At 33.8% G+C, this 17983-nt stretch overlaps 3 protein-coding genes across 5 annotated transcripts; 1 reads left to right on the plus strand and 2 right to left on the minus strand.

The window, feature by feature from the left end:
• LOC7469171 (auxilin-related protein 2) lies at positions 1-5323 on the minus strand. Of its 2 annotated transcripts, XM_002307421.4 has the most exons (9): positions 4286-5323; positions 3592-3803; positions 3297-3487; positions 3078-3216; positions 2882-2979; positions 2260-2325; positions 1822-1911; positions 701-877; positions 1-544 (listed from the first exon to the last, which is right to left on the minus strand). In XM_002307421.4, exons 1-9 carry the CDS (start codon positions 4885-4887, stop codon positions 506-508), a joined length of 1614 nt encoding a protein of 537 aa, XP_002307457.3. In that variant the 5' UTR covers positions 4888-5323; the 3' UTR covers positions 1-505. The 2 variants fall into 2 exon arrangements, with proteins under 2 accessions (XP_002307457.3, XP_006383589.2); XM_006383527.3 differs by lacking the exons at positions 1-544; positions 701-877 and having other exon boundaries at positions 1134-1911.
• A 4039-nt stretch (positions 5324-9362) lies between these two features.
• LOC7460976 (probable receptor-like protein kinase At1g11050) lies at positions 9363-11473 on the plus strand. Its single transcript, XM_024601995.2, has one exon. The coding sequence runs from the start codon at positions 9406-9408 to the stop codon at positions 11272-11274; it is 1869 nt and encodes a 622-aa protein (XP_024457763.2). The 5' UTR covers positions 9363-9405; the 3' UTR covers positions 11275-11473.
• Positions 11423-14685, minus strand: LOC7469172 (pentatricopeptide repeat-containing protein At1g77360, mitochondrial). 2 transcript variants are annotated; one of them, XM_024601996.2, is made up of 3 exons: positions 14515-14685; positions 12779-14332; positions 11423-11783 (listed from the first exon to the last, which is right to left on the minus strand). In XM_024601996.2, the coding sequence occupies exon 2, from the start codon at positions 14312-14314 to the stop codon at positions 12878-12880; it is 1437 nt and encodes a 478-aa protein (XP_024457764.2). In that variant the 5' UTR covers positions 14315-14332; positions 14515-14685; the 3' UTR covers positions 11423-11783; positions 12779-12877. The 2 variants fall into 2 exon arrangements, with proteins under 2 accessions (XP_024457764.2, XP_002307458.3); XM_002307422.4 differs by having other exon boundaries at positions 12779-14336.
• Between the last annotated feature and the right edge of the window lie 3298 nt (positions 14686-17983).

The raw sequence follows: 17983 nt of genomic DNA on the forward strand, positions 1-17983 counted from the left end.
TTTTGTAACTCAAGAATCATTAATTAATTGCGCCTGCTAAATGCACAGCAAAACAACCACACCTTTCTGATTGTTTAGTGGATTAAATTCACAGGCTCATGGAATATCATTATTACAATAAAGAAGAAAATCCCCCACGCCTTCCCCATAACTCAAATACTAAATGCTAATAAAGAATAAAAAATGAGAGCAAATTGAAATTCTCACCATCAAAGCAATTGCCGAATGGTAGTTGAAACTTTTCCTGGGGAAGGATTCTATAAATGTTGTAAAACCTGATGTTTCTAGAAGAAGCGTTAATTTACACCATCAAATACAACAGAAGTGATCTTCAATTAGCATATCTCTAAGTTATGAGACTCGGGATTCATGTTGTAATGGAGATATTGCACCTAAAGGGTGTAAGATCGACACAGCATGCAAGAACATTTACCTCAAAATGGAAGTCGTATAACTGCCAAATGGTGGGGCTCAAAATAATCGGAGGACGCATCATCAAAGGCATTCAAGAGAGCTCCTCCTTACTGAACTTGTTCCAAGCTTCCTGTTTAATGAAAAGCAAAAGACACCCTCAAGCAAATGAGAAACAAAGTAGAAAAGCAACTAAAGGCTAGATGTAGCAAATGAACCACAGTCGAAAATAATCCACTACCCAGCAATGTAGGTACCTAATTTTGATACTAGGAAATTCATGCTGTACCTTGAGGATATCAAAAACCTTCTCAGAAGTATATTTTTGTTGAATAGTGGCACCTTTCTGTTGAACCTTGTCAGGATGGACGCATAATGTTGCCTTTCTATAGACTTTTTTCACTGAGGTAGAGGTGATCAAATCTGTCAGTGAAACTGGTTTCCAATCACACTCAGGCCAAAGCACCTGCTCATCATTCCACATATAAAATAAACATGTTGGTAATTACTTTATGCTTAATTAAACCAAGCAGAGAAAAAAAAAAGAAATCATTGAACATTCAATAATAGCTTCAAAACATGAGAATGACACTTCATTTTCCTTTGAACTGAAACCCATCGCTTCAAGCGACCTCTTAAACAGAAAACACAACAAATACACAAGTTCTAGCGAGTCCAATGATGTTGCTAGTGGCCCTCAAAATGTTTTCTTTTTTTTTTTAGTTTAACGTGGGTGTCCGGGCCAGTTTGCGCGCACCTCGACTAATCCCACGGGCCCTGAAGTTAACGACCATGTAAGCCTCCAGCGGCCATCATATGAGCAACCATAGGGCTCGAACCTGAGATCACAGAGGAAGCAAACCTCTTGGTCCCAAGCTTTTATCACTGGGCCATCACCTAGATGGTTCCTCAAAATGTTTTCTTGATAGTATGGTTGGTGGTGAAAAAGCATGGACTTTACACCATTAGAGCAGTGCCTCTAAAGGTACCGCAAAAATAGGCATGCATGGAGTGTGGAGACACTATCATCACATCAAAACTACAACAATAATTTTAACTTCACCATCATAAATACAGATAACCCAACACTTTCAGAAGCAAAACAAATAAAAAGTTGTAGCAAGGCACAAGACTATTTTAATGGAGCATATCAACATATTAATGTTTCACGGCATTCATTCAGAGCCAGAAACAGCAGTTGTGATCGTCAATCCAGAAGCTCGCTTCGAAGACTGGTTCCAAATTCTCACTTCTAAGATGCAAGACCACAGTTTGGTCAGAGACTAACAAGCAATTCAGATATAAAAAGTAACAAATATAAGAGAATAGATGCAATACTTTCTTGCCTAGTAAAGTGCTAAAAGTTAAGCAAAAAGATTTACAAATTAAAAAGGCTGTTGTGAAACTCACATGTTGCAATGATGATAGCAGTGCACGCAAATTGCCTTCCTTCCCTGCAGCCCAGTGCTTTATCTGAACATCCATTTTGTCAGCTATCCTCTGCAAATTAATATCAAATATCACCAAAATATTACTCAAAATTAAGAGGTTACAGTGCGAAGAAAAAAATAAATATTGGAAGATATAGCCATCACCCTGTTAATCCCAGCCTCACAAAGAGAGAGCAACAAAGAAATGAATAGATATGATCATTTATGTATGTACCATATGTACATACAAATTAGCATATAGAGTGAGTTCTTTACAACTCGTCTTCAACCCCAAAAGAAGCACCGCAAGCATCCTTACATTGTGCATATGGTGCAAAAAAACCAATAACTTGTAGAGCCAGTACACAAAGATCCTACTAAATGCATTGCAAGTCAAGGCAACTCTGAATTTACTTACACGCCTCTCCTCTTGCTCATGCAAAGTTTGAAGGTCACGCTGGTTCATATCAGCAACTGCTTGTTCCTGTATATAAAACAATCCAAAATTGTAGAAATCTTCATCTATGGTGACAAATACAAATTCAATCTACAAAGTAAGGATGCATTCAATTTCATGCTGTCAACTAGGAACATCAGCTATGTGCTTTAAATCCGCAAGCAAGGAGTCACAGATATGACTCAATGGCAAGTTATCATTATTACTCTATGCAGGCTCTTACTAAGAAAAGGTGCACAAGATGAAGCCAGGGTGAGAAATACTGACAAAAACCAGAGAAGGACAAATCACTTCTTCCACTGCTGCTGGAAGGAATTTTGTGCAAGATGAAGGTCATTAATTTATGACTATAGCCACTAATTCATCAAGGTATAGTCACTAATTCATCAAGTACAAGAGCTCTTAGATACTCCTTTTCTATTCTTATTTCATTCATCCACTGATTTCTTTTCACCCTCTATATAAACAAACACGCAGTATTACTATAATCCAAGAGAAAAAAATAAGTTCATCCAGTCAATATTATAACTCTGGTCGTGTTTGAGAAACAAAGAGTGGAGAAATGACAAGAAGGAAAACAGACCATACGATCCCTGGTCCTCTGGTGACGATCCCATCTGGCTCTTCTTCTTTCTTCACTTTCCCCTTCAACTTCCTCAAATTCTCCAGATAATGTGGCATCTTTGGCAGAGTAAAGGTGTCATCATATTAGAAAAAACAATGCATCAAAAGAACATTTCTACTGCTACCACTGAAATCTAATTTCAATAACAAACTACCTCCAAAAATCAAAGAAAGGTCACCAAGTGCATTTGTTGTAGAAGAAGTCTTCCTTATGCCAGGTGAGGGGCTTGAAGCCTTTTTAAAAGGGAATTCGGGCTTTCCCTTTCCATTTATCTTTGCATCAAATAGAGGGTCCTAACAAGTCCATCCAGAGTCAAATAAAAACAAGCTACTAGTGTTACAGAAACCTTTACTCTGGTATCAGTAGTTCTTACCAGAACTCCAGACCTTAACTTTGGTACACTGCTAGACTGAGAAACCCTGCCAAAAAATGATTCTAGATCATCCGCGCTCTGCTTTACTTCCCCAGCATGGTGACCATTAGAGACACTACGAGCATTGTTTTGCATCCTACCCATAGCAAAGTCTTCCAGTTCATCTATGGCAGAAACATCCAAAACTTTTCCTGCATCATGGAGCATTGTAATATTATTAAGTTTATGAGAACAGACAAGTAAAGAAATCAAGTTGACCTATTGTTTCAATTTAAGTACACAGACTAATTTTTACCTGTCTTCAAAACTTGTCCTGGTTTTGGAGGGGGTCTCAATGGTGGGGAACAATTTGATGAAACAGCAGGTTCTGTTCTTCCAGAATGATTAAACTTACCAAATTCCTCCAGTGGGTCTGTAAACGATTTTGTTGTGGTTGAAGTTTGTTCAAGTACTGCAAAAGGGTCCTCTGATGAAGTGAATGCTGTTGTAATTGTATGCATATTTTTTCTGCACCAAAAGTATGATAACAAGAAACGTTCATGGCCATGCCATTACATCATACAGAAAATGGGGTAACACTATATAGGTCCAATAAAAAAGATTATAAATAGACTGGTAAATCACTATAAAAGGCTTTGAAAAATTTAACTAAATCCATACTAAACAAGAAATCTAATGCTCGATTTCAAGAATCACTTTGAGGTATATCATCCTGTCCCAACTTTTAGGCCATTAAACTACCATCTCATCATTTTCTTGAGAATGTGTGACAAGTAAAATAACTTGTCATGCCCACCAGTATTCATACATAAAGCACAAGATTTATTATAGTAAGCAAATATTTCCTTACATATACAAACCAATAACAGTAAATATAAACTAAAGCATTGGCATTTAGTTAACCAAACAACTAAGCAAGTAATCGATGAAAGCATCAATTAAGCATGTAATCAATGAAAGCGTCAACTTCCCCATAAAGAGACACATACTCTTTCCTTGATGAGTTGCTGGGACCAAACCCAGGTATCAAATCATCAAAACCAACAGATCCATTACGGCTCGGAGGCTTCAATTTTGTACCGAAACCCCCCAACAAATCTTTGACTGGTGCACTTTGCTTGGCGCCCTTTGAAGAAGTAAACGCCCCAAAAATATCACCATCCTCGTTGTTGTTGTTATTGTTATTGTTATTAACTGATGAACTAGACCCATTTAACCCACCAAATATATCATCAACAAAAGACGATTGCACACTCGAACTTTTAGTACTTGAAAACACAGAATCAATATCGAAAGCAAACCCAGTACTCGTCTGTTTTGAATTCTTTTGAAAACCACCAAAAATGTCAAAATCATCACCAAAATTCTGGGATTTTGAATTGCTGAAGAGAGTTTCGCGATCATCCATGAAAGACCCATTATATGAATTGGAGTTGTAAGTTGATTTAGAAGAATATGAGTTGGATTTCGGGTTTGAAGAAGGGAAATCTCGAGTTTGGGCGTTATTGGTTCCTCTCGATGCAGACATTGGAGCCGATTTTCCTTGCGGTTTTAACCCAAAACGTTCTGTTAACACACCAAACTCGTCCATTTTGAAAAGAAAAAAAATTGAGCTATTATTTTTAATCAGTTCTGAGAAATGGGTTTTTTGATCTATAAGAAAAGACAAAGAATTGGATGAAATTGGAGTGGAATTGAAGCAAAAGAAAGGAGGATCTTGGAAACAGGGGAATTTTTCTTTTTTCTTTTTCTTTTTCTTGTGTGGAAAAAAAAAGAGAAAGAATTAAAAGGTGAAAGAGGGTATCAGATGGTGTAGACAAAATGGCGGGAGTTGGGTGATAAATAGAAACAGAGAGGAGAAAATTTTCCGGGATTTGTCAGAGAAATTTTAGATTTCAGGGGTCCAGCCGTCTGCTTCACTCCCCCTCTCTCTCTCTCTCTAACATTTTCTGATTAGTGCCTGTCTGTCTGTGCTTCTGAGCACTGCCTAGGCGGTGGGTGGAAACGTGGAAGCAGCTCCATTTTGACTTCTAAGTTTATTATAAATCCTTCATCTTCTTTATTATTATCATTTATAAATCTCTCCCTGATGTCTCCAAAAGAAAATTGATATATATATACACTCAAATGGATTTTTTTCTTTTCTTTTCATCGAAAAGGAATTTTGGATCCTCTCATTAAATATGATTAATCATGTTTTTAAATCATTCTATTATTTTTTAAATTTAATGGTTTGAATTAAATAAAAAAATAATGTATAATTAAATTGCTGCCATTCTTATTATGCTTCAAATTATATTTATTTAATTTATACTCACAATTTAAATTTAATGAATATAATAAAATAAGAGAAGGAAATGACCTTAATTCAAAAAACAATATGCGACCAAAATTTTCAATAAATATAAAATTAAAAAAAATAACAATTGAATTTTTAGGATAGTTTATTTTCATAAATAGAATCCAAGAAATTTATATAGAGACTAAAAAAATTCATTGATAAATAAGAAATTTGTCTTGAACTAGTTAGAAATTCACTAAGAATTACCAATTATAAGAACAAAAAACTATGATCACCTCATTAACTTTAAGCAGTGAATTTTGATTTTTTTTTTGTGATTTTATAATTATTATTTAGATATTGTTTGGAATTGTGATTGGAATTATTTTTTAAAATATTTTTTTGTTAGAAAATATATTAAAAAATATTTTTAATATTAATATTTTAAAATGATCTAAAACATTAAAAAATTAATTTAAAATAAATAAAAATAAAAATTCTAAAGAGTACAGTTGGATAAAAATAAAATATTGTATTAAAAAGTTACATAATCCAACGTGGATCATGACAGTTTTGATAAAGGCCGAAAATCATAATTGTTTTTATCACCGACAATCTGGAAAAGGTTGGGCTGTGAGCTAACGTTGCGCTGCGAGGACTTTTACTGGCCAGAGTTTCATTTAATTTGAGAATATTAGTTTTAAAAAATAAAAATTATTTCAGTTTCAAAAATCAAAACTGAAAAAGCCAAAATCAAACCTAAGAAAAAAAACTTACAAAAAAACTAAAAGCTCGTTTTAGATTAAAAGCTCATTAAATCAAATTCTACCTTAATTAAAAAGTTCATGGATTAAATTGAATTTATTTAATTTTTTAAAATATAAAAATAAATCAAACCAATCACCCTCGTCAACCGAAGATTGGTCTTCAACTGTCGTCTCGTCTCCCAGGTCTCCGTCATGCCTTTCGTTGGCTATTGACTTTTGGAGGACTCCATTTTTATCGTAATAAAACTAGATAATTAGCTGGTGTTTCGCTATCAGTTGGATTAAAATCTTTATATATATATATATATATATATATATATATATATATATATATATATATATATTGTTAGCGTATTTTATAGCAAAAAATTAATTATAGATTTAAAATTTGATGCATAATTTTAATAAAAGAGATTGAGAATGATGTGTTAAAAAATGTTAAAAATAGATTTTGTTCCTAACTAAAATTAAGTCATGAAATTAAAAAATAAACACAAATCAAAATATTTGATTTTGTTTTTTGTCGTGGCAACCCCTTTAATTTTTTTTTCACTTGATTACAACACAGTATTTTTACAAGAAGACTAATAAATTAAATTCTATCAAAACAAACTAATTTGATGGTATAAGTCTTTTTTTTTATTAATATCTTTAATTTAAAAAAAAATCTAGCTTTTTGTTCATTGGCATTCATTTAATAAAAATTAAAAGCAATCACAACACATATAAGAATAAAAATATATCTCCCAAACCAGAGGTCTAAAACTCCTTCGTTTCATTAACGGGTTGAACTTTTAATGAATTTTTTCAACATAATATTTGTTTGTTAAGAAAAATTCTATCATTGTTCCAAAAGCAAGTTTTTATTATATATATAAAAAAATATTTTAAGAATTTTGATGCTAGTGTATGAACAAACATAAAAACAATACAACACTTCATAAAAACAGTACAACACTTATACATTCATCGCATGAAACTCTTTGACAATATCATCAGACTCGATCTAAAGAATCAATCTTGAAATCTTCTGACTTGAATTCTTGACTAGATCAGATTTCAAATTAAACCATGTAGGTTTAACCTAGGTGACTTAACAGGTCCTTGAAAACCTAGACAACTGATAAAAATCTGGCTTGATTTAAGAAAATTCAAGACGAAATCTTTTTATATGTTGATATGAAAGCATCTTGAATCGACTTAGATTAACCCTGACTAACTTGCCCAACTTACTATCCCTGTGATAGATCTGATTGAGTTTAATAACTTATTTTTACTATTTTTATTTAATTATATAATAACAAAAATTAACACTCACATGAAAGCAACCTAATAAAAAAAATCATGGTTGGTTATACAAAAATAATGTTTACTGTTGTTCTTAAAAAACTGTTATACTCTTTTTAAGAAACAAATGGTATTTAATAAAATAATTTCTAAAATATATTATTAATTAATTTAAAATTTAATAAAATAATATACATGTAATATATTTTAAATAAATTAATTTAAAATACATTAAATTTAAATTCAAGAAAAAACGTTTTAAAAAAAAATTGCAACAGTAAAATATCTGATGATCAACAGTAAAGTCAAGAGCTCATTTAGATTCATTTTTAATTTAATTTTAATAAGCAACATGCAGTTGACCACAGCCACTTCAATTGGACGTTATCAGTTGTGTTTTCTAAATAAATTTGCAACAGACAGTTGAAAAACGAAAAGTCTTTAATGCCTATACGCAATACTTTATAATTTTACCAATCCAACAACAATATTTTTAATGCAAACCAAAGACATTAGGGTGGTCTCATTGAGGGGGCGGCGGACGGGAGGTTTATGAGACGCCTGAGATGAAATTAAAAATCAATAAGGGGTATTTTAGAATTCTAAGGTGGTTTGATAAAAGTCTATGGAAAGTAAGACAATTTGAATTCAACTATTATCGAGAATAGTAGTTGTGTTTAAAAATCATGTCACTCTTAATTTGATTTGATTTAATTAATAAATATAAAAAAATCAATCCAAAAACAAATGAAAATTCAATGAATACAAAATAAAATTCAAGATTCAATATCAATAAAAAATAGATCATCAAGTTTTATTTTCAACATATTTATTACTGTTAGAAATATTTCAATGAAATAATTTTAACCATACCTTAAAAGACCACCAAACGTGATCATAATTTGTTAACGGCTTTGTTTAAGGTTAATTATGACCTTATTTGGTATTTTTTTCAATATGTAGTTAGAATCATCTCGTTAAAATTTTTATAATGGTACTAGGTGTGTTGAATATGAAGCTCGATGTGTCTTTAGTGATCTATTTCCTTCATTTCTTTCTCCTGCCACATCATTTTATATTATCTTTCTTTCTTGACCATTGAATCTTGAATCTTAATCTTTAACTATTAGATCTTTATAGGATTTTGAATTTATTTTTATTTAAGTTAATTAATTTGTAAAAAAAAATAATCTTGAAACATGACTAAACAACCATTATTTTAAAAAGTAGATGCGTGCAAAAATATATTCTGAAACTTGCCTATTATTTCAAATAATAGTTGTATATAGAAATGCTATTTTTAAATACAATTATATTTAAACTATGCTATTTTTCAAATATTATTTAATTTATGTTATTGTTCCAAAACTTGTAGTATTGTTTTTAGCAATGTTTCAAAATATTTTTTGATTTTTAAAATTTATTTTAAACATTACTGTATGAAAATGATTTGAAAAAATATATAAAAAATTAATTTGAAATAAAAAATTTAAAATTTTTTAGATTTATTTTAAAATATTTTTGAAAAGAAAAGAAAAGAAGATCTTTCACTTACCTGCCGAGTAATAAAAGTAAGAATAAAGTACCTATATTTGTGTGTTTCGGCGCGTGCGTGTATTCCGTGTCCAAAACCAAAACGTGAGTTTTGACCACGACCACAGCCACAGCCAGCCAACATTGATTGATTGTTCTGTTCAAAGCACAACAAATAACTAACTTTATATAAGTCCAACATGTGATTGAACAAAGGTGGTTTTGAAAGCCGCACACAAAAATGGGAAACAACCTGCTCTTCTCTTCCTCTCTCTGCTCCTGCTTCTTCTTCTTCTTCTTCACCATTTTATCCATTCATCCAGTTTCAGCCGCTTCTTCATGTCCCGTAGATCTCAGCTACGTCCAAACTGTGCCGTGGGACACATCGCTGTGTCGCCAACCTGATGGATTAGAGCATTGCTGCCAGACTCTTCTGAGTCTCTTTGGCATGGGACTTGCCCAACAATTAAGAGAGACCTCCATGTTTCAATTTCCTAATTTAAATGCTTCATCTGCTTGTTTATCTGATTTTCAAGCCAAACTTGCCACCTTGTCGATAGACCCATCATTAGTCCCTTCTTGCTTCAAGAACTCGAGTCAATTTGTTAGTAGCACTTCTAGTTGTATTGGAATCGTTACTACACAGGATTGGATTGAGAAGGTTGGTCCAATGACCCCATTAAACACGGCTTGCAGAGGCGATTTTTCAGAACTAACGAGGTGCAGCTCATGTCTTGATGCAGGGCAGAAGGTAAATTCTCAGTTAACGAGTCTAGACCCAAATGCCACCGCCACCTCCAAGTGCTTCTACTATACTTGTTTATATGCTGCTGGGATTGTGAGCGAGCTTGGTCCCCTGGATGCCAAAACAGCTGCCTGCACCCTAGCCTTGCCATTGGCTAACTCAGGTACTAAAAAGCCAGCCAAGAGCAAAGATAAGTTACTCAAGCTCGTATTTGGGCTATTGGGCTCTCTGATTGGTGTCTTGCTTGCTTTTGGACTGATCACCATGTATAGAAAATGGGACAGGAAGAGGAAGGTCAGTGCTTCACATGAAAGATTTGTCAGCAGTTTCAAGGCCAGCATGCTGCCTAACTCTGGTGCAAAATGGTTTCATTTATCAGAACTTGAACGAGCCACACAAGGGTTCTCTCAAAGGAATTTCATCGGCCAAGGAGCTTATGGGGTTGTGTACAAAGGAACTCTAGCAGATGGCACCTTGGTTGCAGTGAAACAAATGCATGATTTGGATTCACAGGGTGATGAAGACTTCTCCAATGAGGTTGAGATCATAAGCAAAATAAGGCACAGGAATCTTCTCTCTCTGCGAGGATGCTGTGTTACAAGTGATAACTCGAAAGGTAAAAGGAGATACATTGTTTATGATTTCATGTCTAATGGTAGCCTCGGTGACCATTTATCCAATGACCATAGCAGGAAGCAATTAACTTGGCCTCAGCGTAAGAATATCATTCTGGACGTGGCCAAAGGACTTGCTTACTTGCATTATGGTATCAAACCTGCCATTTATCACCGTGACATTAAGGCCACTAACATACTCTTAGACTTGGAAATGAAAGCAAAAGTTGCCGATTTTGGGTTAGCTAAGCAAAGTTTAGATGGCCAGTCTCATCTCACCACAAGAGTAGCCGGCACACACGGTTACTTGGCACCTGAATATGCTCTATATGGGCAACTGACAGAGAAAAGTGATGTTTACAGTTTTGGAATTGTGATTCTTGAAATCATGAGCGGCAGGAAGGTGATTGATACATCAAACTCATCATTCCTTTTGATTACAGATTGGGCATGGACACTAGCGAAATCAGGGAAGTTGCAGGAAATTCTCGATGAGTCGATAAGGGATCAGGGACCAAAAGGGGTAATGGAGAGATTTGTTCTTGTTGGAATTCTCTGTGCTCACGTGATGGTAGCTTTCAGACCTACCATTGCTGATGCTCTAAGAATGTTAGAGGGCGACATTGACATCCCCAGATTACCAGAAAGGCCATTGCCACTCGGTCACGAGTCATTCAGACCTTTATGGAAGGAAAGTTCGTATACAACCGAGAGATCAAGAACCAGCAGCTCAAGCAGGAGATTAATGTAGATTTTCCTACATTGGTTAGGTCAGCAAGGACATTGTTTTTTAATCCCCGCCAACCTTGGAATTTTCAACTCAGACCCTTCAAATGTGGCTGCTCTTTTGCATCTTGGAATACCTTATCATTCTACTTAATTTTACATCACTACCAATGTAATTAAAACATTTCTTTTTTCTATATCAAAACAGAATGTGGTTTCATTTATTGATCCCTTTCCTTTTTCCCTCATGGGAGAAAATAAGTACTGGGGAAATGCTTCTTTTTTCCAACCTCATGCGTGCGTTCTACATTACTTGTTGCAATATACCTTCGCTCTATCAAGGAAAAATTAACATCTCATATTGTGTTCCTGATAGCTGTCATGGCCGAGGGTTGAGCGTGATTTCTGCCACTCCAAACAGCAGCATAAGAGCTTTCCTCGCAAAACTTCAAGCAGCAGCATGTTCCCTGACTGAAGATCAGAGTATAACTTTTTGACTCACCTGCTTCATTTCACCAGTTTCCTTCTTTGGCTCTGCAAAGTCATGCCACATTTAGAGAACTACTAGAGACTATTGATTAAAATTTCAGCAGCTCAGAGTGCTGACTAATAACATCATGTTAGGCCCAAATGGAATAAAAATCATATAGGTTCTGATCCCATAGTCATATCACCAGAAACAAAACCATACAATCTGTCATTAACAAGCAATATCATAAATCTTAAACAACTTGCACTTGCGTGTGCACATGACAAAAAACAGGATGTAACAAAACATTGTTGGTCATGGATGCATGGAAAATAATTTAACATTAGTTCCAACATTCAAGCAAACCAAGAGGCATGCCTTTTACCAAAGCCTTAAAAAAAATCTCAAGGCATTCCATAAGTGCCGGACAACAGTGACCCATCTCAATGTTTTTATACTTTAGTTAAGCATGTCCCAAATTGTGAGCATTTTGACATTGTTTAGATAAATAGTGTGCTTTCAAAAAATTGCATGAAATTAACCAATACCAAAGAACTTTAAAAAAGTTCTAAAGTAGAGCTGCCGATAGATAGGGATACAGTACATGCATGTGAAATTCAACACAGAGATTGTCTAATAGGAAAATTCCCTTCTATCTTAAGGCACTTGGGTTTAAACATTAAATTCATCTCAACTGCCCAAGTCATGGAGAACAAAGATTGTCAATCTATCTAATGGCTTTCTACTGTTTCCATTTTTGAGCAGAAGTTACAATCCTCTTCTCTCTCTCAATTTTTAGTGATTGAGCCCTCCGCGGGCATTTGTTCTCATTCTCTCTTTACAGGCGTTGCTGATGTTACTCAGTCCAGTTCCGCTAAAGAAGGTTCAGTTTTACTCAGAAAATTTTAGGGGGCAAAAAGAAATAAAGAAGCAAAAACAGGACATTAATAATATGCAGAACTGCAGCATTGCCACACAAAAAAAAAAAAAAAAAAAAAAAGAAGGAAAAGAAAAGAAAAAAGAAAGAAAGAAAAGAGTAAACCCATCTGCGAAAACTGACCTATGCATTTGATACCAGGCAGTATACAGGCATTGCAACTCTGAATCTCATTGTTGATGGATAAACATAACAAACAGATTTAAGCTCATCCGAAATGGTTCACCACTCCCATAAAGGGTCATTGACGAGGACATTTATTTTCTTCTGAAGAAATTTTAGTACATCTTCTCTTCCTTCTTTTATAAGCAATTGTCTTAACCTCCCAAATGTCACACCCGAAGGCCTAATTCCCTTTTCTATCATCTCTTCCAATAAGACACAAGCCTGAGTGACATCACCCTTCTCGCAGAGTCCATTTATAAGAACTTGAAAAGTGTGCATGCTTGGCATAAACCGCTTCAACTTCATGTACTTCCACACTTTAAGTGCCTTTTTTAGCTCATCCCTCTCACAAAACATTTTTATCATCATAGTATATGTATCTGCATCTGGCTCGCATACCTTGATCATCCTGAGAAATACCCTATAAGCCTCATCAGTCTCTCCACGGCCAATCAAACTGCTCAGAATGATGTTGAAGGTCCTTGAATTGGGCGTCACACCCTTGCAATCCATCTCATTTAAGACTCTGTAGACGTTTTTAAGCCTGTTTGCTTTACAAAAAGCACCGATCAAAGCATTATAAACTGCAACATCAGGCTCGATTCCATTATTTTCCATCTCTAGGAAGGTGCTGACAGCATCCTCAATCCGATTCTCTATTCCGTATGTATGAACCAGAACACTATAAATGAAAGGAGTTGGCTTGCAAACTGTAGAGTCCATTTCATTGACAATTCCAAGGGCTTCATCAACCCTCCCAGCCTTGCAAAGCACATCTACCATGATACCATAAGTCACGATATCAGGTCTACAACCATTGCTGACCATTTCTCTGAAAATCTCCCTTGCTTTAGGCAGATTTGGATCCTTTCCCCATCCTTCAAGCAATATACTATAAGTTTTTGAGTCCGGAACAAACCGGTCCTTGATACTGTCAAAGATCTCTTGAGCCTTCCTCACATTCTTAGACTTACATAAAGCACTAAGCAACCCATTAAACGCCGCTAAATTTGGAGGCACATCATACTTATCCATGATATTAAACGTGTAAACAGCCTCCTCCACCTTCTGAGCTCTAGCATACTTTCTCATAATAATACAAAAGGTCTCAACATTTACCATTCTCTTACTCTTCATAACCTTCACAACATCCCACATTAGCTGATACTGCCTTATCTTAGCTAGAGAATCAATCACAGTATGGAAAGCCTTAACACTATGGTTATAATGCCGTTGTTTCTCGGCCCATTCGAAGAATCGATAAGCCACCATCCCAGCATTTTCAAACTTCTTAAGGACATCCTCCACTATCTGTTCTGAAACCCTAACCCCACTTTGATCAAGAGCAGTATCAAGTGTGACTACCGACGAAGACATCATAATTTTACATATTGTTTTCGTTGTATCACTTGTTTCACTTGACATGTATCTTCTCTTTAGCATTTTATTAAATCCCGAATATAATTTATTCGAGTTATTATAAATTCTGCTCATCTCTGTTAAACCCAAAATCTACCTGAAGCAAACACCCACAAAACTGTAATTAATTTTTTTTCTTTATCTGATACATCTGTCATTCAATGGAGTGTAAGCATATGTTTTTATGGGCAAGAAAAGATTTTTAAACAAGCAATTAAGAGAGGAAACTATAATTAACGTAAGTAATTATGAAATTAGCAAACGATAAGATTTACCGTGCTTGGGGACAGCTAAAGCTCTGTGACTGCTGCTAAGCTAGCTGTTGTTTCATTTCCGCCACTGAATCACTCTCAACGGAAGAGGAGATGAACGAATCTGGTACTGCTATATACGTAATATTTACTTACATTTAAGGGCATTTCGTTCTCTGTTTATCAACTTAAACGAGGCCCATAGGAAAAATTCACCCGAGCCTTGATTTTATTTGGGCTCCCCTGATAAGAAAATAAAAATAAAAATAGAAAGAGCGAGAAAGAAAGAGAAAAAAAGTGTTCAATTTGGGCTTTTATCTTTTGATTGAGTTCGCGCAAGACATCCCGTCACGATACCACGGATTGAGTTTTCTACTTTACATGTACATACTTGAATTAAAATTTATTATTTTTATTCAATTTAAAACCCTATAAATATAAATATCAAATACTCAAATCCAAACCTATTAGATTTTGGGTATTCATGATCCGAGAATATAAAAATTATAAAATCCCTCTATAACCCTAGTAATTACTAAAAAATTCTGAATGCAAACTTTTTTTTTTAATCTTTTTTAAGGTCAAATATGTATTTTAATTGTACATGAAGAAGGGGAAAAAAAAAACCCTTATCTTACAACCCAATATTTTTTTTATCCTAAAGATAAAAAAATATTTTTATTGTTTAAAAATTTATGAAAAGTAAAAAAAAAAACACTATATTAACAACTTTAAATTTTGGTGACTTCGATGATAATTTTTTTTACTGTACATAAAAAATTAGAAAAGACTTGGATACTCATAAATAATCTTTTAATGACCAATGAACAAGTGGAAAAGCCAAAGCACACCCACAACTAAGGGCTCGTTTGGGAACGCGGCTGCGGCTGCGTTCCTAAAAAATTTGAATTTTTTTTTTTTTTACTAAAATTTAATATGGTTTGTATGTTTTGGATCGTTTTGATGTGCTGATGTCAAAAATGATTTTTAAAAAATGAAAAAACATCATTGGCATGCATTTTGGCATGAAAAGTTATTTGAAAAGCACCCGCAACCACACTGCCAAACACACTCTTAGACTCCTATTCTTTCCACTCAAAGACAAAATAATCATTTTGTTGTAGCAATCCACAATAATGTGTCTACTGCTACAGTGAAATGGTCACGCCCTATATATTTTGTTAAAGAATTCACAACACGAGTCATTATCACGGGCATGGTAAAGAAACCAACATTATCATGATCCAATAGGAGAATCAACTTCCACATAAAAGAATGGTTTTACATAGAAAATAAAACATAAAAATCAAATTAAATAACATGAAATTTTGTTCTAGCTAGCACGAGAAGAAAAATAAGAGAAACTAACCCTTCTATTTTCATGATCTAGAATTTTCATTGGAGATAAAAGAAGAAAATGGGAAATGGACTAAAACCCTTTTATTTTCACGTTGTTTTTATCTTTTGGGCTTTTATCTTTTGATTGAGTTCGCTCAAGACATCCCGTCACGATACCACGGATTGAGTTTTCTATTTTACATGTACATACTCGAACTAAAAATTATTATTATTATCCAATTTCAAACCCTATAAATATAAATTTTAGATACTCAAATCCAAACCTATTAGGTTTTGGGTATTCATTATCTGAGAAAATAAAAATTATGAAATTCCTCTATAACCTTAATAATTACTAAAAAATCATAAAAGTATTTCTAAATACAAACTTTTTTTTTGTTTTTTCTAAGGTGAAATATGTATTTTAATTGTACATAAAGAAGGGAAAAACAAAAAAAAAACCTTATCTAACACCCTATTATTTTTTTAATCTCCAATATTTTTTTTTATCCTAGAGATAAAAAAAAATATTTTTATTGTTTACAAATTTATAAAAAGTCAAAAAACTACTAGTTCAATAACTCTAAAATTTGTTGACTTCAAGGATAGTTTTTTTTTACTGTGCATAAAAAATTAAAAAAGACTTAGATATCCCAAAACAATATTTTAATGACCAATGAGCAAGTGGAAAAGTCAAAGCATCCCCACAACTAAGATTTCTATTTTTTTCAACTCAAAGACAAAATAGTCATTTTGTTGTAGCAATCTATAATAATGTGTTTACTGCTATAGTGAAATAACAACACCCTATATATGTTGTTAAATAATTCAGAACACGAGTCGGTGTCACGGGCATGGTAAAGAAACCAACATTATCATGATCCAATAGGAGAATCAACTTCCATATAGAATGATGGTTTTACAAAGAAAATAAAACATAGAAAATCACATTAAATAACATGAAATTTTGTTCTAGCTAGTATGAGAAGAAGAATAAGAGAAACTACCCCTTTTATTTTCATGAATCTAGAATTTTCATCGGAGATAAAGAAGAAAATGGGAAATGGACTAAAACCCTTCTATTTTCATGTTGTTTTTATTGGTTGCTACTGGAAAGTGGACGAATATAAGGCCATCGTTGAATTTTGAGATAGATTCAAGTCGGGTTTCAGGATAATATTCATGCCCAACTTGAAATCCAATCTTTTCCCTTCATATTTTGCATTAATTCAACTTAAATTCAAACTATCCATCAAATTTATTATCAAATCAAGTTGGTCAATATTCATCGGGTATTAGTAAAATTATCATCCTTTGACGTCTTGAGTTATTTTCTCTAGAGAGGTTAAATTTGTTAATAATAATAGTTACAGATAGTAAAAACAATTGTGGGGTTATTATACTATCTTGAGATTATGATCTTTTTCTAGTAAAATCTCCCTAGAAATATTAAAACCCAGAATCAATTCCCACCTAGATGTATTGGATTAAACTAATAGCAAATTATTGTGTGACATGTCATTGGTCTTAGAAGTATGTTATGATTCATTCTTATTTGTTATTATTTAAACTTTCTTAGCTGTATATTTTCAATTGTAGTCCTAGGATCTAAAACAACACTTATAGCTCTCAGTTGTAATCTTCCTCTGTATATATTTGGCTACTAGTTTAATGAAAGCAAATAAAGAAAAAACTTACTCATTCCAAAGCTTTACATGGTATCAGAGCATCAGTAATACTTTATTTTTCCTGCCTTCCCTCCCCTCTCTTGCCACAATGGCCATCACTCCTCCCCAAACCACCATTCAAAACCTCAATAACAGTTATAATACACTCATCACCGTTAATATAGCAACCTAAATTCCTTTTAAACTCATGTCCAATAACTACCTCTCCTGGAAATTACAGTTTCACACCCTATTCATTGGGAATGACCTTCTAGGTTATGTTGATGGATCAAAACAATGTCTCACTGCCACCATCACTCAAAATACCACCACCAGCCCTAATCCAACATATACTCTCTAAATTAGACAAGATCAACTCATACTTAATGCCCTCATTGGTTCACTCTCCCCAACTATTATTCCTTTCATTGCTCAATACACAACTTCTTGTGAAGCATGGAAAATCTTGGCCAACACATACACCAAGC

This window comes from Populus trichocarpa, chromosome 5, assembly GCF_000002775.5.
Source record: "Populus trichocarpa isolate Nisqually-1 chromosome 5, P.trichocarpa_v4.1, whole genome shotgun sequence".
Lineage (NCBI taxonomy): Eukaryota > Viridiplantae > Streptophyta > Magnoliopsida > Malpighiales > Salicaceae > Populus > Populus trichocarpa.